The sequence below is a fragment of the Chroicocephalus ridibundus genome, chromosome 3, assembly GCF_963924245.1.
Source record: "Chroicocephalus ridibundus chromosome 3, bChrRid1.1, whole genome shotgun sequence".
NCBI lineage: Eukaryota > Metazoa > Chordata > Aves > Charadriiformes > Laridae > Chroicocephalus > Chroicocephalus ridibundus.
This window is the reverse complement of record NC_086286.1, coordinates 24,485,666-24,508,785: the sequence shown is the minus strand read 5'-3', so window position 1 is coordinate 24,508,785 and position 23,120 is coordinate 24,485,666. Positions and strand designations below refer to the sequence as shown.

The 23,120-nt window shown below is 35.1% G+C and overlaps 1 protein-coding gene across 3 annotated transcripts in view; it reads left to right on the top strand.

The window, feature by feature from the left end:
• The window catches only part of SPATA17 (spermatogenesis associated 17), an 87,464-nt gene that overhangs the window by 36,070 nt on the left and 28,274 nt on the right, over positions 1 to 23,120 (top strand). For all 3 annotated transcript variants that reach the window (XM_063330971.1, XM_063330970.1, XM_063330968.1), the window contains 2 exons: positions 15,804 to 16,007; positions 21,300 to 21,451. In XM_063330971.1, coding sequence (XP_063187041.1) covers positions 15,804 to 16,007; positions 21,300 to 21,451 — 356 coding nt within the window. The remainder of the gene's footprint in view (positions 1 to 15,803; positions 16,008 to 21,299; positions 21,452 to 23,120) is intronic.

Here is a 23,120-nt window from a genome sequence, read left to right as displayed (position 1 = left end):
TGGCAGATGATACAGTGATCCTTTCTGGCCTTAAAGTCTATGAAACCTTTATTGATTGCAGAATTTGCTTGTCTTATTCCACAGATTGTATGTATGTGTGTAAGGTTTTGCCCATTTCTAATTTCTAATTAATTATTTTACATTTCAAAAAGTAAAGCTTAAAAATGCTAGTATCATGAATGTACAAGGGTGCCTAGTATGTATATAATAGGGTGGCCTATGATGAAGTCAACGTTTTGTCTTTTTCATGAATTAACTTCCTATTCAAGCATTTATTTCTTCCATAAACTGCTACCTTTATGCAGAAAAAAAAAAAAGAAGAAATGTTTATCAAACTCTGAATTAGTATGCATTATTTGTTGTTGCTGGTACCAGGTATATACACATAGTCTTATATAGACAGATGTGAGCTTGCTTTGATTACTTTCCAAGCCAATCTGGAGCTATAACATGGGGCTGAACCCAAACTAATTAGCCCTGTTGAGAGCCACGGTATATTAGCTCAAGAATTAATGCAGTTACACAGCTTCTGGTCAGCTCAAAATATGGGCAGAATAAGTGTGTGCATGCTTTGAACTCAGGAACAAGGAGTTTGATCTGCTAACAAAATATTATATAGGCATACCTACATTTAAGTTGTTTTGTCTGCAGTTCCCCACCTTTCTCGGAGGGAGCTCTGTATATTGAGTATCATCGCAATGAAACTGACATTCAGGGAAATCACTGGATAATAAAAAATGTATTATACCATACTTTACAATTTTCTTGTATTTTTTGCAAACAGTTGACTGAATGTATTTTGCCATAGAAACTTACCCAAATATGACTATTTCCCATTGCTACTTGTAGAAATACGTTGCATTTACACAATTATTTTAATCCACGTAAGAACTAAGTAGTTAATTTCAACAAAAGAACGTTAGTATTTTAGCAAAGAAGTTTAAAGAAAAGAAAGTTAAACAAGTTAGGATATTTGCATAATCAATAATTACTGAGAGTAGTAATGTTAATTTGCTGTTATTAATAATGTATATTAATAATTTATATTAATAATATAATTATTGACCGTCTTTCTGTGAAAGTACAATGTTACGCATCCTGCCAACTTCAAAACAGTTTTTTGCTTTACTAAAAACCAGCTACGTATTTTTGTTCTGTAGTGCCAGTAATATCCATGCAACACAAATATAATCCTATTTCTAGGCATAAGAGTGGGCTGGAAAAAAGAAAGTAAATTTTTATTTGATTTAAATTCAGTTAGTTGCCAAATAATGTCTGGAGAAATAAAGCATGAGCTCTGAAACTTCATGGTAACGGAATACTGAGCTTTTAATCAACTTGCTATATATGCCATTAGTATCATTAACTAGTCAAGTAACATCTTACACACATGAGCTTCTTTTGTTTGAAGGAAGTTTCTCCTACATGATTCCCTTAATTATGAAAAAAACCCAACAGTCAAATCCATGCCCTTCTTATCACATGTTAAGTAATGTTGTCTGCTCCGCCTACTGGTTGCTTGTTACAAGAGATTCCGGTGTAAAACACAGCAAGAAATTAATGTGAAGTGGCAACTGTGGAGCTTCCAAACTAAATTCCACTTTAAAAATAAGATTCTCTATATTTCAGAATTTAAAATGTATATATATATAACAATGTTTTCCTTGCCCGTTTTTACCTTAATGGTCTGATAAATTATGACTTCATGATGAACATGATAAAAACTGCAGGACATATTTAACAAACCTTTGCCTTTGTTAAGAATATTTCTTGTCATTTCTTATTTGTAACAATAGAAATAACAGTGCAGATGTACTTTTTCATTGTTTGTTTTATCATGAACGGCATTGCAATTTCTTATTGAGACATGAAACTTATAATATTTAAGTTTTTCTTATTGATCCATAATCACAGTATGCTATTTCCACTACAGTAGTAATAATCCTGGGTCATTAATAAATGAGCTACTTATTGAATGTGGTTTTCTATTATAAACATGTTTAGCTATGTAGATTATCCTTCTATATCCCTGTAGTTCCCCTTTCTGTATTAACAAAATAGGTTCTTACTTCTGCTCTTTGTCATACTCACAATGCAGACATTTGTAGTAAGGGCTGTCCTTTGCAAAATGCTGACAAATGACTTTTAAAGTCAAAGAAAGATAGAATCGCTGAGTCCATTGGTGGCACTTCTTTGTATAATTGTGTATGAAGAGTCCACATTTGTTGGAACATGGAGTTGCATGATTCCTGTCGTTGGTATTTCCAACCTTCCAAGAAATATTGCAGTTGGTCTTTGTCTTACAATGGTGATTAGAATTAGCTATATAACAGACTAAATCCAGAGCTCCAGTACCAAGCTAGAATGCGGACCTGTATTTAAGTATCTGCTGACAGAGCAAGCAGCAATGCTCAGGTGAGTCTGTGAGTAGGAGCAAGTGTGTCAGCTGGTGCTAGCACTGCTGTTGCTACCAGGTGGTGCCAGCACTACTGTGCTACCCACAGTGCGGTGGGTAGCAGAAGGCAGTGGTAACTGAAAGGAGTCAGAGCGGGAGAAAGTAAGTGGTGGAAGGAGCTGCGTGTCTTGTAAAGTCATGGAAATTAAAAAAACCAAAATGTAAGAATAATGTTCTGTGAGGAGGAAGGGGATGTTAGCATGAAGTGAGTAACAGTGAAAAGTTCTAATTTCAGCAATGAGAACCGAGTTTTTCCATTCTTATTCTCTCTGTGTAACACCCATACTCCATAAGCAATTCCACTTTAGGGTAATGGCAGTCATTTAGCAAACTTCTGTTGACTCTGGATTAAAGCTTTTGTGTATAAAGGTAGCAAACACATGCCTGAAGGTTACTTTTCAGCTTTTGTTTTTTGGACCAGTTTCGTTTTTCTTCTCTAGTTGTTGTAGAACTCAAAATTATACCACTTTTATCAATTGTATCAGTCATTATTTCATGTTTGTCAGTTCACAGAATGAAATATTTTAAATTCAAATACTATTCAATGCTAACGTATTTTTTTTATTACATTTTTCCTGTCGACAGAGATGGCAATTCATAAACATTACACTGACTGTCTTTGTCCCCTTTTTACACTACTGGAAATCAGGAGTTAATTCTATTGAAGGTACTGCACTTACACCAGGTGTAAATGTTCTAAGTGAGGAATAAAAAAAAGCCACAAAATCCTTCCTGGAGCAGGCTAATGAATATTCAGAAGGCACAACTGATTAATATGCTTCTAACCTAATGTGCTGTCCTGTAAGAGCTTGAAAAACAATTGGTCTAAAATGACACTGTTTGACACCCACTCTGTCTCTGGACATCTGGCAGTTTTATTCTTATACAGGTGAGGACTCCGTGGATAAAGCTCTGGCCTTTGATCTTCAGATCCACAGTTTAAGAGACAAGGCTGCAAGTTTGGTCATTTGAGCTTAGTCCCGAGTGAGCAGTCCACATCACAAAATGATTATACATAATTTGTTACTATTGGCAGTGTCTGTTCAGGAAAGGCCAAGGACTGAGCTAGCATGAAGAATGAATTAGCTCTTACCTTTTACATTTTATTTCCTCTCTCTTTACTGTTGTAATTTTATTATCCTGTCTCTAAAACATTGAGGGTGTGAAATTATCATTCATTATAAGCACTAATACTTCCTGAAGTTGAACTAAAATGGTTAATTTTTTTTTAATGTAGGTGCCCCAATCACTGAACATCCCTACCTATCCATGGGTGTTTAATATCCACTCATCACTTCTCTGCCAAGAAGTCAGATATTTCTGAGTACTTTCCAAAGCTTGTACCATAAAAAATCCCATTTAAATTAAAGAGGAGAGAGTGAGCTTTCCTAGCTCTCAGACAGGCTTGCAGCTATATTTAAATAGCATTAGTGTATAAAGCACTTCATGCTACAGTGTTCTGTTTTTATAAAATATTATTTCCAAAGGATTCTCAAATTACATTAAATCCTTCTTACAGTACTTGTGACAGGTATGTTTGATCAGCAAGCCTTCTTCATGTATTCACTTCCACATTGGAAGCCAGACGTATCAGTCTATTCACAGGTATTCACTATAGGAAAATCGTTCAACTCTTGTGCCTCATGGGGCACTATACACACAATCTCAGTTCGCTTGAAAGGAATCTCAGTTAATGTTGCTTAATGTTTCTGTCAAAAAGAAGGACAAAGTAAGGTAAACTGAAAGCAGCCAGTAACTGAGCTGTTTGTGACTCTGGAAGACGTTGTACCTGAACAAAGAAAAATGTTTATGTCTAGAAGCTTAGTTCTACTATGTCTGAATTCCAAAAATGACCTTTAAGTGATTTTCACACACACTCAAAAATCTTTAGTTGGCTTAGAATTTGAGTCCAGCTCTTGCCCTTTGGGATTACTCATCCTTGGAACACTCAGGACTGTAATTCTACTACTAGTCAACACAGTATCATGTTCATGTAAAAGGAAGGCAAGTGCTGGAAGCCAACATACACCTCCAGAATGTAGTGCATGCTCTGCCTTCATCTTCTTCCAGACAGAATTTAGTGACAAAGCTTACAACTTCCGTAGGTTTTCCAGGTTTGCTCATATTCTTTTCAATCAGCCTTTCTTTTTCTTTAAGAAGGGGTGGTTGTCTCCCTAGAGAGGGCAAGTGCAATCAAAACCAAAACTAAGATGGCAAGCGTGGTGATCTTCATGCCCAGAAAAGGGTAACTCTGTAGGTTAGGGAGCAATGGAAAGAGGATGGGGAAGTGCTATCTGCTGACCTTGCTACTGTAAGAAATAGATGGCTATGCACCACTTCAGATGTATTTCTCCCCAGAGTCAATAAAAGGATTTCCTTCCCATTCATTCTTCTTATAAGTCTCATTCTAGCACAAGTGGTAAGTGAAAGTGCTTCCAACAGAAATGAGTAATTTCTCCCTTTGACACACTTCCCAGAAAACAAGATATTTGCATCCTATTTTTTAAAGATAGCAACTGAATGAACTCAGAAATACAAGTAGTTTAATAATTTTAAGCATGTTCTGTGAAAGTACTGGAAACTCTATTTTTCCCAAAGGCTGCTTATTATAAAATCATTTCAATTTGTTTGATAACTGGGTAACTGTGCAAATAAATCAGGAACAGTTTACACTGAAAAGTCATCTGTCATTAGAAAGAGCTTAACGCACAATAGGATGTAAAGTTTGAGTGCTGTTTTGTGGTTGATTCTGTGCAAGCTCGGTTGTTTAAAAGCATATCCAGATAGACATGGCAATATTTCTCAGAGCTTCCTTTAGCTTATTACTAGCCATGTCACTCATACTAAGTATATGTTATTATAGCATAGTGTTATCTCTGCTGTATCTACCATGTATTAGAGCATTTAGCATCTCTGCATCTAGCATTAGTCATTTAAAAATACACTAGCTAGAAGGTAGCTGCCTTTTTCAGCATCTGAATTGTATAATCTCTATTTGTGTGGATTTTTTCTAGACAACAAACTTCTTGCTCAACTCCTGTGGGTAGGATTAATGGCAGAGTTTAAAGGACAAGCTGTGTGATCTATCAAAAGCGTACATGCTGAGATCTTAGAAAAACATGACCACGTTTTGTGTAATACTGTCAATTGGGGTGGCAGAAGGGTTGGATTGCTGCAGAGTCAGAAAACTGGTAAAAGTGAGTTATGTATTGAATGTTGGCTTTGTGTGTGATGTGGTACACAAATTTAAGAATCTCTATTGCAAGGAAATTACAATGTAGTACAGATATAAAATAAATAGCTCACACAGAAAGCCACGTTCACACACACTTATATAGAGTGGAAATCCACTGACATTCCTGAAATTGTTACTGGGACAAACTTGGCTGATGCGTAGTAGTCTGTCTGGTGTTTATACAAATTTGGTGTGATGTACAGTCTTGGTCAGGTAATTTTTGAAACTATTATATCAGAATAAGTACATGCTTAATAAGAGATAAATGCATAAGAAGAGGAAGGTTAGGAATGGCATGGGAGAAGTCATGAAGATAAAATGCCGTACATTTCTCAACAGCAAACCTTCCTGTTGATTAAGAAGTGGCACTGATGGTATCCTTGCTTTAATGAGACTTCAAGATGAGTGATGTACACACTGATTCTTTTGTTTTTCAGCTCTTAGGCAAGTGAATAGTATAATGGTAAAGTTCTTTCATTAACTTGCACAGTTTATTCAATATTCAATGCTTTTGTTTAGTATCTAATATATACTGTTAATTTGGGAATTGTATCTGTCCTGCAACGGACATGATGAAAACTGTGTATCTTCCCCCATCTATTGTTTTATTTACCTTTATTTTGCATGTTTTCTTTGCTTGCATTTTTTCTGTTTCAACAATCTTTTAATAAAATCTTCATCTTTTCATTTTTCTCTTATTACATCGCTCTTTTCTACACATTTCTGACAACCTTTACTAATCTGACTAACATGGCTCTCTTCCCTCTTTATTCTTTCCTGTATACTATACTATGACCATTCATTAAACATCCACTTCATTGTTAATTGGTCTCATTGAAGACTGCTTTTTTAAATATACTGCCACTTTTCAAGGTTTTAGTCATTGTCTAAGCCTATAGGTTTACTACAGCAAATTGTTTAATAAATCTGTCAGCATATATGTCCCTGAGGGAAGATTCAGATGTAAGCACAATGCAATAGACATAAGAAACAATGAATGGAAACAAAATGTTACATTTTTTAGTTGCATACATGTATTTTTGGAGAAGTGAATGAATTCTCTATATTTAGCAATTATTTAATTAACAAAGGAAATTTCTGTATGATTTCCATCTCTATCTGTTAAGAAGAGCTTCTCCTGTCTTCTGATATATTGTTGTAGGTAACTTCTGGTGTTACAAATTCAAAGATACTAAATGGTATAATTACATTACATTACAAGGATTTTCTCAATCCAGTAAGAAAAGGAGTGAATTTTTTGAGTTGATTTTTTTCTTACAAAGCTTATCTTTTCCATTATGACAATGACAGTAGATGGAATTTTAATTGTAAAGATGTAAGTAATATCAAGCATTTAAATAAGTGTTCTAAGGCTCTGAAAACTTCTCACAAGCATAAATAATTTTAGCCTCAAAATAATCCTGTGAAGTAAGGAAAAACTGTCTGTGTGTTCACATGCAGTTATTGAGACATGAAAGAATAAAATCACCCTCAGAGATTATTCTTCAGAGTAAGCAAGCTCTTTAATTCCCATTCATACAGGGTGGTTGTAGAAACAGGTTGGTTTTCAGAGAGTCTTAGAATTTGTACATGACCCCATACTCACCGCAGCACTTCTTAAAGAAAAAATAACAGTAATGGATTTTCCCATTCCTATTTTTAAAATAAAGTTATTAAGCAAGTTAAAATGTATTTTTCTGCTTGTTTTGAACTCAGTTAGCAGTCAAATGAGAAGTCAGTAGAACTTAGAGTGCTGTGTGTCTGTTTGGTGTCTTCATCATAAAAGTATTGTTTCCCATGCCATCACTCACTCATTCAAGTTATTATCCCTGATCTAGTCATGTCATCAAGAGCCCGTGTACGAATTAGATTTGACAGAGTAAGCCTCGATCAGAGAGAGAATCAGTGAAAGGTGGATACATTTTTGGGATGCCTCTGCATTTTCTGGGCTGCTGTGTTTTGGATGTGCCGCAATGATCCATGCATTAAACTAAGAGTTTGTTTCTCTTTTGTCTTGTTGCCTAAATACCCAAGGAGTTGGTACCTCTTTGGAGACTCAACTACAGTTTTGTTTCCTGCAATTGAACTTAGTGCCTGTGCAGGTTTAGAGGTCGTTTTTATGGTCTGTGGCCAGGATACAGAACTTGAATATTTCCTTAACACCTCATTGTATAGTCCATAAAATTGCAGCCTGGTTTACTTATAAATGTGCATTTAAAACATCATCGCACTATTATTTTGATATCAAGCAAACATTTCACAGATGAAAAGAACTGAACCAAGCTTTACAATCTGAAGGCAAAATAACAATAATTAATGCTTCTATTACTCTGTTTAAACAGAATATATATTAAGCAGAAGACAGGTAATTAATCCCACTTGAAAGAATACACACTACTCATCAGTCATTTATGAATTTTTTAGTCTCTGCATGAAAACTGTATCTCAAAAAAAGCTAAAATACCTTAGGCATAGTAATAGACTAGGTTCTCCAATTCTTATTTAGATTAAATTTCTGAGAGTATATTTTTATAAGGATTACAGGATCAGGCCTGAGGAGTAGCATTAGCTCGGTGAGAACTGAACGTAGATTTATAAAGCTGGGTGACATTTTTCCTATTGTCAGCCATGGTAAGGAAATTGTATCTCATTTTGGAATGTGTGAACTACACTTTAGTATTTTTCCAATATCTGAATAAACTTTACTGTTTATTTCATAATTGTTAATACAAAAATGTGTTCATATTAGTTTAAAAATCACAGATTATTCCTAGTAGAATACATTCTGATGTGGCTTAAATATTTTGATGTTTCGAATTTGAGTTGATGGGCACATTTTTATTAAACTTGTTGCTAGAACAGCATTTACATAATATTTATAGATGGCCCCCAAAAAATTTCTTATGAAAGATGTTATCCTTTTATTTTCACTACATATGGAATATTCTGACAGCCTGTAATAAACTATTTTTTTAGAAGTTTTAAATTCCTTATCTTTTACAGACATGGTTGCAACATCATTTAAACACATTTTTTCCTTGTGAATCATTAATGTTTTAAGGTATTTCTTTTACCTCCTAGAGAAACTATATCTGGGGATTAACAAGATTGTTCACTGGAATTCATGTGGAAGCATAACTGCAGTAGCTGAGGAATGATCATGTTTCCTTTTAGTTCTCAGCAAGAGTAATTGAATGTTGAATATCTTACTAAACTCTGGACTGTGACAGTGTGTTAACACTCCGACTATCTCCTAACAGCAGGGCAATTATTTGCTGAGTGGGATTTTTATAAATCCCTTGGCAGTAGTATGTCCTGATAATTATGATGAAGTGCACTGGTCAGTGTTGATTCAGCAATCCCATCTCTAGCAAATATTTCATTCACAGCTCTCCTTCATGCTTTTACTTTTATGGCTTTTAAAGCTCTCTTACCTCTCCTCTCAGCTTGCTTAGTTTTTTACAAATTACAATGGAGCAAAAAAGGATTTTCAAGTTAAGTCCCTATTTTGTTGAAGTCTTTTCCTTCTTGTTTAACTCCTCATTAAAAGACCAGAAAGAGAAAGTAGGACTTTATTTAGGTTCTTACTGTGACAATCACTTGCAAAGTCTTCCTCCTTCAAAGCTATTTTTGTCAAGATTTGATTACTGTTAAATGAAACATTTATATTCATGATATATATTGATAATTTCAGACTTTCAGAGTTGATAGGGAAAAGTAATTGAAATACAGCATACCTTTATTATTTTTAGTTAAATTACAGTAAAAATTATTTTAAAGATCTGAGGATATGCTTTCTGTTGACTTCATGCTTACATTTTATCTTCAGCTTAACTTCATTGATTTTTAATTTTGCATATGTGTAATTATTTAAAGTGCAGTACCTGCACTGTATTTATTAGGACATATTTTGTTTGGAAATTTATATGTAGACTTTAAAAGCTCAGTTAATAAATAAGAAAGAAGAATAAGAACTAACTCATTCATAAATAAAAATTCCAGCATCTAAAAGTGTTCACGTTTTATTATACCACTTGGGATCACCGATCTTTTCTGAGGAACTACCAGCGTAATCAACACAGCCTTGTCTTTCTCTTTCTACCTGCACATTTTTCTTTCCTTTCTTCCTTCCCTCTTTCTGTTTCTTATTCTGCTCTCTTCCTTCATATTTTAGCTTTCAAGGCAAGCTCCTTAATAATTTCTTTGTTGTATTCTGGGAAAAAAAAAACAGTTAAGTTTTTCTCTCCATATAGAAATGATAAACGGGAAAAGACAAAAATGGATATTCTACAGCATAGGCTAAATATAGGATTGGAGTTAGAAGTAATACTGAATATTAAAAAAAAAACAAACCCACAAATATTTTCTTTGCTAATGCTCATTAAATTAATATTTGTTTTCTTATGATTTTTTTTTCTTTCTTTATATGCCACCATTAATTATAAAGATAAGAAAATGATTGGGAGGAAACTAAATGATAGAGTGTTAGAAATGCAAAATGATTCAAAATATTAATGTAATGCTAAGGATGACTGGGTAACAAATGGTACATTTGCCAGTATGCTTGACCTGACACAATTAATATTCCAGGTCATGCTTGGGTTTCCATGATGGAAGGTCTGAGGCAGAGAATTCTAGGGGAAAATATATCTATTGTATAACTCATTTCTCTTTTTTTTTTTTTTTTTTTTTATTTTCCCTGACGAGTCAGAACCATAGTCTTAAAAAAAAATAATATCTGTGCTTTCACACCTCATTTGCCATATTCACCACTGGGCCACCATTCACCAGAAGGGCCTGATGGAAGGAGGTCAGTGAGAAGCTATTAGCAGAGTCCCCTCCTGAGATTTCTTTGGTCTTATTGAGGTGGAAGTTAGCATGACAGTACTGCAAATAACTCAGTTGTAGGTTTTTTAACAGTTAGCACAGATTTCCCCATAGTGTTTGTCACTTTAGAAAATTGTTCCTGGAAATGAAGTCCCAGAAAGCTGGCTTTGACAGAGCCCCTTCTTAGTTGTGAAGAACATGGGTACAGAAAAATGTGTCATTCTCCCTGCAGACAAGAGGTACTTTTTGTAACCTATCATAATATTTTGGAGGGTAACATATTTTCTTACAGACTAAAGGTGTGGAAAATATTGAAATCAAAGTATGAGGTAATATCTCAAGACAGATACTCTTCCACCATCGAAAAAGCAGTATTATCTACAATGGCTTTGCAGTTGAGAGAATATTGTAAGTAGGGAAAAGATGAAGTAACGCTTTTAACACATTGTACTGGTCTAAAGAAGATATGCAAATTTATTAAGTACCAAAGGCTTTGATCCTCCAGATTCTTAAATTTCTGCAGACTGCCAGCTCCCTGCAGAGGATGGAGTAAATAGGGCATCCATCATGCACAGCACATGTGCAGGAAATTACAAAAATAAGACTCTGATTTACAGAGGTATTTAAAAATTAATGGAAGCAATTTTGCCAAACAGTGGTCTGAACTAGAAAGTAGAATCAAAGTCATCCCCTTTTCTGTCCTACCAAATTTTGGCAATTTTAAATCTAGGCCTAAAACCTTACCAGAAACCTTGGGGAATTTAGAGTAAATTAGTATTCATTTTATCTATCTAGATACTAACTCTGCCAATCGCTGTGCTATCTGTCTGTTTGAATACTTGAACATATATAATTAAAATGTAAAGTAATTAACAAGGATTGCTTATTTAAAAATGCACTTCATAATCAATTTTGACCCAGATCTTACAAAAAATTTCAACGATTTTTAAGGTGTTCAACTGGCCTTGCTAAAACTCTGCATAGTTCGTACACTCTCTGTATGTTTAACCTGATAATAGGTAAAAAAAAGAACAACAAAAGATGGCTCTTTGTTAATACACTATTTCAGCAATAATAATTCAAAAGACACTGCCTCAATGTATTCCCACACCTATTATAGCTAATTTTGGTGTCATTAAAAGTGCTAAAAGCCAATCCTATTCGTGCACCTTGAGATATTCAGCAGCATTTCACAGTATTTGAACCCTTTATTAACTAGAGTTTTTTCTACTGCCAAACATTTAAACAAACAAGTGTCAAGTAGAATATACATAGTATCTCAATATAGGTGGCAAAATGCAGGTTCAGAAAGACATTGTATTCATGGAGACATTTATACTTGCATATATATATATATATATATATATATATATATACACGCGTATGACTAACAGAAGCAATACCATTTCTTTGAGTCATAGAGTCATAGAATGATTTGGGTTGGAAGGGACCTTAAAGACCACCTAGTTCCAACCCCCCTGACATGGTCAGAGACACCTTCCACTAGACCAGGCTGCTCAAAGCCCCATCCAGCCTGGCCTTGAACACTTCCAGGGATGGGGCACCCACACGTTCTCTGAGCAACCTGTTCCAGTGTTTCACCACCCTCAGAGTAAAGAAATTCTTCCTAAAATCTAATCTAGATCTACCCTCTTTTAGTTTAAAACCACTGCCCCTCATCCTATTGCTACAATTTGTGATAAAGAGATCTTTATTATTTTATTTATTTATTTATTTTATTTATATATTTTATTTATTATTTATAAAGAGATCACAATTTGTGATAAAGATCTTTCCTGTAGGTCCCATTTTAGTACTGGAAGGCTGCTATAAGGTCTCCCTGGAGCCTTCTCGAGGCTGAACAACCCCAACTCTCTCAGCCTGTCTTCATAGCAGAGGTGCTCCAGCCCTCTCATCATCTTCATGGCCCTCTGCTGGACTCGCTCCAACAGGCCCATATCCTTCTGATGTTGGGGGCCCCAGAGCTGGATGCAGTACTCCAGGTGGGGTCTCACTAGAGCCGAGTAAAAGGGGAGAATCCTTTCCCTCAACCGGCTGGCCACGCTTCTTTTGATGCAGCCCAGGATGCAGTTGGGTTTCTGGGCTGCAACTGCACTTTGTCAAGTCATGTTGAGTTTCTCATTAACGAGCACCTCCTCAGAGCTGCTCTCAATCCATTCTCTGCCCAGCCTGTATTTATGCTTGTGTGTTTGTCCAGACAGCACATTACTTTAAAGTCATGGCCTGTATTTCTTCAGAGGAAAGATGTTTACATTATTTAAGATGTTGTATCTTCCCACTTTGGGGAAACAAAAACCAAAACCCAAATTTGTGCTATATACATTGAAATAATTTTTTTTTTGGTTAAAATTTCCTACCCAATTTCCTCTTCCGCTTTTCTTTGAGTTTTCTTTTTTAAATAAAAGGCTTTAAAAGGGGTGTAAATTTTGGGTGTATGTAGCCCTGATCTGGATTTGCTACTGATCAACAGATCAGTAGCAACATCAGAGAGTCATTTCTATGCCATAGTGGTTTATTCTAGATCATCCTGATTCTCAGTGCTGCACATGGAGATGTTTTTCTTCTTGAAAACGTTTACATTTTCAGCAACATTGTAGTTTTCTATAAAATACGTGTTTCACAGCTGTACCATGAGAGAGCAGTATCTCTCCCACTAGCTGGCAACCTCAGCAGATGCATGGCATGGCTAGAACACAGAGTCTCCACGTTAGGCAGGATTCAACAGCTGAACATAAATGGCATAGGAGTGGGTGGAAAGGTGAAGTAATGATACAATGAACAGTTCATTGAAATGTGAAAAAAAAAAAGGTAGTCACAGGCAATCACCTTTCTATTTTGCTGTCATCATGAGCGAAGGCAAAAATTCGTTGATCAGAAGGTAGGCAGATCCAATGGCCATGGTAGGACTAATGCATGACAAGCCATAATGACCACAGCATAGAGTTGGTTAGTATGTCTCCCACATGCCATCTAATTTGTGTGGAAGACCTTAACTTTTTTATGTTTGAGAGAACTTGTGTAACAAGTATATAGTGTAAATGCATTCAATAATTGTGGAAGAGTGCAATAAAGCTGAAGACAACATATGGAACTTTTGTTTATGTAGCGCTTAGAGGTGTTCACAAGTAAAAACATACTGGGCTGATAAGAAAATTGCCATAGGACAATATCTGAAATATTACAAAAATAATAACAGCATCAGGAGAATCTGTAACTTCATGAATTGTTTATGTGAGTAAGAGCCAGACTTGAAGAACCAAACTTTTAAGATGCAGCTGGATTTTACAGATCATACATATGGACCTGCAATGTTGCATTCACTCCAGTGGTTCTACTTGCCTGCTATTTGAAGCATGGATCCCTGCTATTTCAGTCTGGCATCCTGAAGAGCTGAAGGCACAACCAGTGGTTGTTTGGCATACATATGTTTCTACCATTTATCTCTATTCAAGTCTTCTTTCCCATTACACATTTAGACTGATAGTGTAGTGGATAGTTTATAGGATTTGCACTAGGAGGGGAACATATAACAGAGTTCCAAAATAAATTGTCCTTAGGGCCAGATCACTTACAGAATTGAAGAATACGTATAGTAGAATTTTGAATAGCCCAACAATATTTTGAATAAGCTACCATCTCTGAATATTTTTGTCCATTAAACAATAAGTTTTATATGGGCCTTATTTAACTGTTTTGACACAAGAAATTGGAACTTCCCAGTAGGATACGTTAATGAAAAATGCATTAGAGCTAATTGGGGAGTGTTCAATCCTACCAGCCCCAAGAGATTAATACTTTTTGAGGAGGCTGATGCTCTACTTAGTTTTCTCGTGGGTCCTCAGTAGTGTTCCAATGGAGATTTTAAACATTTTCTCTTTTCTTTACCTTTCTGACATCAGGAAACTGATTTCTTTTCCTACTATTTTGTGTCAATAATTTTTAACAATTAAAATTATAATAAAAGCAAAGAACAATATATTTTAACTGAGCAAATCTACTTTAAAGGTCTTAAGAATACTCTGAGTAGACTGTTGTGGGATATATAATTATCCTTAAAGCAATTCAGTATCTTTAAATTAATTTTCATCAGGTGTATTTTGAGCATATGTCATCATTTTATAGGAGATTTAGTGGCTTTCTTCAATACGGTATAGGAATTCTCATGTTTAACAGTTTATAATTAGTTCAGTAAACTCACATATGTCTATTTGAGTATTGTTTATATACAACTGATAAAATCCCTACATTTATAGGAATGATTTGGGAACAGGCTGTCACATAATTTTGACTTCCCAGATATTCACAGAATGTTAATGACATAGATTACTAGTTCAGAATCTGAAATGTATACTTTATATTAGTAATTGTTTTATTAGATCACACTAGTGATGCAATAATGACGTATCTTGAAAAAATAAAATATCAAATTCAGTGAAGAATGAATCTTTCAGTTGAATTAAAAATTCAGAAAATTTTATTCTAAATTCTTGTTTTTCACAAGTTTTATGCTATTAAAACTAAATACGTTTGACTAGTGGAAGGAATTTAATACGAACATTTTGTCGGAAAAAAACAATTAATGGTTTTTCGTATTCCATAATTTTTCTTGTATTTCCCCTTAATTAATCACTCAGCTTTACTTTTAAAAATTCTGCGGTTGCCACTGCCTTAGTCCTCATTGTGAATTAGCTAGCACAGAGTTTAAAGGGACAAGAGTTATATTCCCTTGCATATTTATTTTGCTCTTTAAATATGTGTTTGGAAATAAGAGGTGATATATTTTTGTTCCTATTTCGTACAGGAATTTAAATTGGAATCTAATTTAAACTTTAAATTTCAAAACAACTATAATACTTTGCCTTTAAACTTTATGCAAATTTGTACACATTTGATTATTTTTTAAGGGAAAACTGGCATGTTTCTTTGACTACTGTTTTGGAAAGTGGAAGACTAAATGTGACTGAATGAAAACATGGGTTTGAGATACAGGAGGCTCTTCCTTCCATAAAATTAAAGTTACCCCCATTTGAAGGGCTGAAACTCAGATTATACATTACATTATCCTATTTAAACCCTTTTGTAACTGTAATGCAATGCTAAGAGATGCATTTAAACTATAGATCTATCCCATGTAGTAGTCATCAGAGACTTCGTGTAGAACTGTTTGTTATATAGGGGCTTTTTTAATTGATTTGATTTATAAAATAAATGCAGGAATGAATTCTAAGTTAGTTGAAGTCAAAGATAACTCCATCTTCTGCTTAGATTGCAGGTATCTACAATTCACCGCTCAGAAAATCCCCAGATCCAATGGAACTGCTTCTACGGAAGTCAAAGCCATTGAGCCACAGACAGCAGCAAATGAAGAGTCCCTTCGCCTATGAGCTCTATGACTGGCCAACTTGTAAAAGGCCTCCGACTTTCTCCACAGCACAGCCACTACCACCTATTGGCAGACAGAAACCTCAGGTAACATTTGTTAGTGTCTCTGAGGCAGCTTTTGTTTGTCTCTTTTGTCAGAGATTATCATCAAATATCTTGAGTTGGATCATCGAGTCCAAAAATCTCGTTTGTGGATTTGGTTTTTATATATAGATCTAGTGCTTGTGATCAGGATATAAAGTCTTTGAAACAGGTTTGTCCTAAAGAAAAAGAAACATAGGTGGTATGTAAAAACAGGGAAATATGATTCTTTAGACTTTACTTGTGTTCTTTGGGGAAAAAAATATCATTTCTGATATTTCAAAGGGAAGACCTGATATAATTGAATATCAATATTATGATTCATTAGAGGTAGAATACTTAATTTCCAATTTTAAATCAATAAAAAATATGAGAAATTAAAGGTAATGGGACACATTAACCAAATTGTGATAACTTTTTCCTCTTTTTGGAATTGTTTTCCATATGAAGGCCAAGAGACATCCTCTCAGTATAGAACAGTTCCTGCTTTTTTGTGTCCACTAGCTGCATGTCAGCTTTAATTACAAAAAATTCTACATTTTGTTCTGCATCACAGACAAGTTGCCCGGCTTCCATTCTTAACTGTCATGGTGTCAATTTTAACTTTAGTTGATGTCAAGATACATTGCAGATAGCTTTTTTTTCTATTCCATAAGTTAATGGAGATCTCTGAGATAATGCATCAGAGTAAACATCCCACAAGATGGCAAAACAGTTTTTGCCACCTTATTATCAAAACCTACTGGAAATGTGCCCAATATACACAGCAGATAGCCTTTTGAGACCTTTATGTTCCTCAGTGAATGATAGTACAATGATATGTAGCTTTTGCCAGTAAATGCCTGGTACAGGTACTTTTGGGATAGAAGTATTCTGTCTTTCCCTCTATTCTGAAGAATTTTTCAGTTTGCCCAATCTACTGAACCTCCTACTTGCCTCACACATACACTTTCAGTGCCAGTTTGACTTTGAATGACCACAATGTCTTCAGAACCTCTTACACTTTTTTTTTTTATCTGTCCTATATTTAAATTTTGTCTTCCATATTTAGCTTGGAAAGACAATGCTTCTGAATGAGTCCCTCTCAGTAACTTTTATAGAAGCTATCATTTAGCTAGAGAAATTAAACAACAATAATGAGCAATAAGCAATGTATAATATATCTTTATCGGTATTTTACTCCTCTGAATCAATATGGTTATTTTCAGTATATTATTACAGCCCTTGGCAGAGGTGATCTGAACACAGTCTTAAGTCTGAACTACTGCTGGCTTCAAACTATGTGTACATATGCCATTTGCCACAATTTGCCTGTGGTTTATTGATTGCATCCAAATTGTTCTTCAGTGGGGACAGCCATGGGTGTACTGGCTATTCCACACAGAACAGGCTTTTCTCATCTTTACGTCAGGACTGACTTGTCTGTATCAGTGGTGGGACATGAAGGTAAAGGCAATTGGGTTAGAGCACGAGGCGAACATGCAGGCCTGCCAGAATACCTCTGTAGAAGTAGAGGTGAGCCACACGGAGATCCACACTGCTTATAACAGTAAGAATCAGCTTCGGGGCAATTCTCCACCTTTGTCCTTCCCTCCTTGTGTTCTCCCTACTGTGACTGCTTGAGCTTTCTCATTGAATGAACTCGTTGACTCACATTAATATCGAGACAAAGTGTGAGTCAACAAACAGTTTGGGTGATCAGGGAGTTTGGCGTTGAGATAAATATGACATTATAGCTTTACCTTCTGGGACCAAAGGGGCCATGATGGTCCTTCAGTGGGATGTGTCTGAATGCACTGTCTCTCAGGACAGAGGGAAAGATTTTGCATAGTGGACGTGGTGTAGGAGCCATGCTTTTAAATAAAGAGGGAATTCAGAGGTTTTCTGTTGTTAAATTGCTCTTGTAAAATCTCTTTGCTGTATACAAAGTATTTTACAAGCTTCTGTTTGGATTTCTAATATTTTATAGACCTTTCGAAGTTCAGACGCACACACAGCAGTTGTGCACAGATAGCCTTTTAGAACAAACCAGAAGAGTTCAGTTTATTTTCTGCACCTCAAAGAGGGAATTTACTATATAATACTTTAATCCTTTCAGTACCCTGGGATGTACACTGTGGGGTAAATTTTCAAAGCACAGCGCGTGGATTTAGCTGCGCGACTCTTATTGATGTTAATGGGAGTCACACGGCTAAATCCCTGCACAACACTTTGACAATTTAGGGTTGTATGTCTAAGAAAAGGACACTGGTTTGAGCTGATGAAACAGCTGGAAATGAAAACCCATCAGAACGCATCATCCTAAAAGTTTTCTGGTGTGACAATAAGGAATTTAATTACTAGATATACTTGTGTCCTAGTTCTCTGTGGTAACACTTTTTGGCACCAAGCTTTTCTTTCTAATATTTATATGGCCCACTGTGAGTCATTTGTTACTTCACTGTTCTTTCAGTTATATAAAATTTGTATTGCACACAAAGTTGTATAATTTATATGGTAATGTCATTATAAATGTTTAAAAGAACAAAAATTATCTATCTATCAGCTTTCTCTTAGGGAAACGGGTATTTAGCAATTTATAGGCAAGCTCTGTGTGTGTAAGACAGTGTATTTAAAAGAAAAGTTTTAATGATACTTATACATCAATTAGATCTATCATTTTTATTACTGAGTTAACTAGAATTACTATTTGATGGAAACATAGATAATGCTAAAATTAGTCATCTGTTCATTAAAAGGCATTAATAAAAGAAAGCACATTGCCATTTTTAAGGAAGTTTTTGCATGCTGTTAGCTCTCCTGGAATGGGGGTGGTGAAGCACATTTGATTTCATGTTGATCATAATTTTTATCGCAAGTTTCTGATTTTATGGTAAAGTAGTAAGAAAGCCGATCTGATAACCTTTATTTGGCAGACCAGGCAGTAGTGAGAAGATTTATGCTACTCAGTATAAATTCCCAACATAGAAGACAGAGTTGTGTGATTTGCTTTCAGGATGAAAAGCTGTTGATTGATTCCCTCCCTTCCTTTCCTAGCCTGACCTCCCCAGGAAGATTTCCATTTTGAAGCAGGATGCCCAAAATGCTTGCAGGCACTCCCAATTTGAAAAGATTTGTAAGCACCATTCTACCTCAGATTCCACAAATCTCAAAGTTAATGTTGTAAGATGGAAATCACAGAATCACAGAATGTTAGGGATTGGAAGGGATCTCTAGAGATCATCTAGTCCAATGCTCTGCTAGGTAAATGGGTTTTTTAGAGGTCTTGTCATCTTAGATATACTTCTTAGGTAGCTATTGCTAGGTAAGTTTGTTCAAATACATGATCCACAGGGATGGAAAAATCTGCTGGGAATGTTTAGAATTATCTTAATATTATAAAGTGTATGTGCCACTTTCATTAGTGATGACACAGCCTTGTTTGAGAGACCTTTGCTTAGTTACACTGTTACCCCCCTCCTTCCATTACTAGTTGGACTCTGTTAATTTCTTTTGAACTATGGATTGAGAAAGAGTTAGAAGGTCTTGGAAATTAAAGTTGGAGAAATATCCTTGCTTGGATATCTGATTTGGCCCCTACCCTGATGGAATATGAGTCAATATTTTACAATGAAGAAGAAATATTCTGAAAGACTGTTTTCTAAAAGCAAACATATTTATCTTGCTATTATTTGACAATAGTACATTTCTTTCTTCTTTGTTCTGTATATCCACTTCATGCAAACATCTTGCAATACAGAGTATTAATTTTTATTGCAAATTTTAAACTTTCTTTCTAACTTGATAATCACATTATGTATTACTAGAACATTGCTTACTAGTTTTAATGACCTGTCCTAGTATCAATTATTCTCTCACAGGCGATAACACTTTTAATTCTTTTTTTAAAGACTTACTGTGATCATATTAAATTAAAATATTGGTTTTTTATGCAGACTTAGAACATAGAAGCAAGAAAATACCTACAAGAAGTGTAATTAAGCTCACTTGCTTTCTAGGATCTTTAAAAAGATCTCCAAATCATGGTGCTGTGCCTTTAAAAAGTAAAGTTCCGATAAAAATCCATTAACTACTTTCAAATATAGCAATCCTCCTGTCCAGCTGTGAAAAGTACTAGATGATACTTATTTGCCATTTGTGTTATTTACGGTCCATGACTTTTATGGTAACTGGTTCCTATTATTGGTTTCTATTAATGTAAAACATAAGTGAACATAAATGAGGCGTGAATCATTTCTTTTTATTAGCCCCACAGTCTTCACTCAGTGCTTGCAGTAACTCCAGCTGTGACTTGTTAGTGATAACCTATTTAAAGAAGGATATCTTTAAGAATAGAGGCTGTGATTAGGATTCTTTGTCTGTCCATAGTTTCAGAAGGTTTCACTAGTTCATTGCAGGATCAACAACAATGAAAATAAAATTAAAAAATACTTAGCGACACTTCTAAATCCAGAGCTGCCACTAAACTGTCCTGAGCATAATATGTCACTAATTATACTACAGGTAAGTTTTTACTGATTAGTACTAATAGCAAGTCATAGGATATGTCACTTTGAAAGGACTTCCTGCTGCTGTTTCTCTGTGTTGTTAAATGTTAGATGCTGATGTGATCAGCTATTAAACAACACACTCTGAAAAAAAGATATATATGCGTGTATAGAGAGAGACTTGTGAAAGAATTATGAGCTTTCGTTTTTCTGTTAAGAATAAGGAATTTAATGTGGAATTAGACATTTTGAAAATCGACTATATGCCTTTATTATTGAAGTCATTAGTTTGAATTATATCAGAAGAATTGGGTCTTAAGTCATGTATTAAGTTCCCTTCCAGGTAGCTTCGCAGTTAAACTGAAAAAAGCATGTCCTTTAAGGTAAAACACTTTTTATCCTATGAAAAGGAAAACACTTAAGATATCTGCTTAAGCAGAATCTAGATACAGTTAATACTTGTGTATCAGACTTCATTTCACCAGTATTTTTTTCCAAGGAAAATTAAGTTTTCCTAATAATTTCTAACAATGTATTGTTTTAAAATAATAAATATTTATTAGTAGTAAAATAAATCCATAGTGCACACTTCTCATTCTCTCTTTGGAGCTTTAGAGCATGTTATCAACCTTTGTGTTATCCGTAACTCTCTACAAAAATAAACTGCTTTAATTATTTTGGAAGAAAAGTCTTGCTACACTTCCCAGACATTCCGTGTCCTCTTTCATCAGTGATGTGTCATGAATAAAAGAAGGAAAGAAAAGAGCTGTAACCCCACCATAAAACACTAACATTATCCTATACCTTTCAGGGGCCTTTCCGCGATACTGCTGAAGTATTGCAGCAGCGCTACAAGCCTTTGGAACCAACCTTGCGAGTGGCAGCATCAATCAATTCACCACTAGAGAAGGCCAGAGAGGAAATGAAAAAGGAGGAATGGAGAAATTGTATACATGACAATGAGTAAGTTCTTTGTTTTTTCCTATATTGTTATGAGAATGTTTTCTTTATTCCGTTGCTTTCAGAAACCTTTCATGCCTGACAAAATAAAATGTCAAACCTGACAGCTTACTAGCAGACATTCTATGTACGTACTTCTGAATTCTGTGTCTTTAGATTATAAACTGTTCAGGGCAGAGACCTTATCTTGTAATTGTGTGACATGTGCCATCCATATCTATGAATCTGTAGAAGAACTTGTAGTAATAGTAATATGTGATGCAACAGATGGGCTTAATGGGAAATAAGAAAACAAGTGCAAATTCTGTTTTGCCACATGCACCTTGCCAAGGAAAAAATACTGTTTCAGTCTTCGTATTCAGGGAGCTTACAGACTATGGGAGGAAAAAATGGTGTTGCATGCCAATGAGACTTGCTTTCTCTCCCAGTCGACTACCAAAGCTCACTTGGAAGGGAAGGGAGCATATGTTGCACATGTTAGAACGTGATGCAAAAACGGTAATCATCTTTGAAGCAGTTTGGGTTCCTAAGCCATAGCATCTGTAACATTGTTAGACAGGCCAATTCTTTTCCGTACAATCCCAAATACAGGCATAATCCATCCCAAAAGATTTAAGGCTTCTTTCCCAAAAGATCTAAGGCTATTGCCAAAATATTTCCAATTTTTTTTCTTATCGTGATGTAACTCTTTTGTCTAATCATAATAAAAGCCTATTAAGTCACCTGCTCTGGCTTTGTAGCTAACAAGAAAAAAATTGATGTTTTGTCAACTTTTCCCTTGAATTCACTGCTCTTGACAATCCTTTGACACTTCAATACCAGAATTCAGGACAGAAAGGAATCACTTTTCCTCATGAGCAGGCCGTCCTCCACTGATTCACTGGGACATGATGCTTTGCTATCTTTGATCTGTTTCAAGCTTTTATATCAGATCCATGTTGCCATGTGTCAGCTTCAGAACTGTGACTAGAATGCCAGAATCAAGTGCATTGGCATAGTTTGGCTTTTATGTTTTTATTGTTGGATTGCTTTCTTTGCATTTTCCTTGATTTAATATTAGCAGTGACTTTAAATGGAAATTCTACTCAAGAATAGTTTTGCAAGAAAAATATCTCTTGGTTCAGCTACTTTTCCACTTTTAGGTTGTGTTATTTTTTACATTTGGTGCCAAAAATGAGATACAGTACTTCTTATTCCTTTCATACCAAAAACATAACTGAGTTAAGTCACAAGTAAAAAGGTACTTCAGCTTTCTATTCCTCTCAGTATTCTTTCATATATTGGGATGAGAGGGAAGCAGCTTAACTTTCACATATCATCTCAAATCTGGGCCATTTTTTAAAATTACTTTTATTTTTAGCTTCTGCTGTTGAAACTTAAAAAAAGAAAAAATAAACAAACAAACAATCAAAACATGGGGTAAAAATTAACACTCTAGCTCTCATTTAAAGGGTTCATTTCACTGAATAAGTTTTGATTGATGCATTCTAAGTGAGGATGGATGATATATTTCATTTCTAGGCATGACTGTATTGCCATTTTAGTTTGACAAGGTTTACCCCAGACATCACTGTGTCAACAGTTTCAGAAGGTCAGATCTTGTAATAAATATTTCACTCTTCAGTGACTGAATTGTGAAGCTTTGGTCTTGTACAGTTTGAATTTGGAGTCT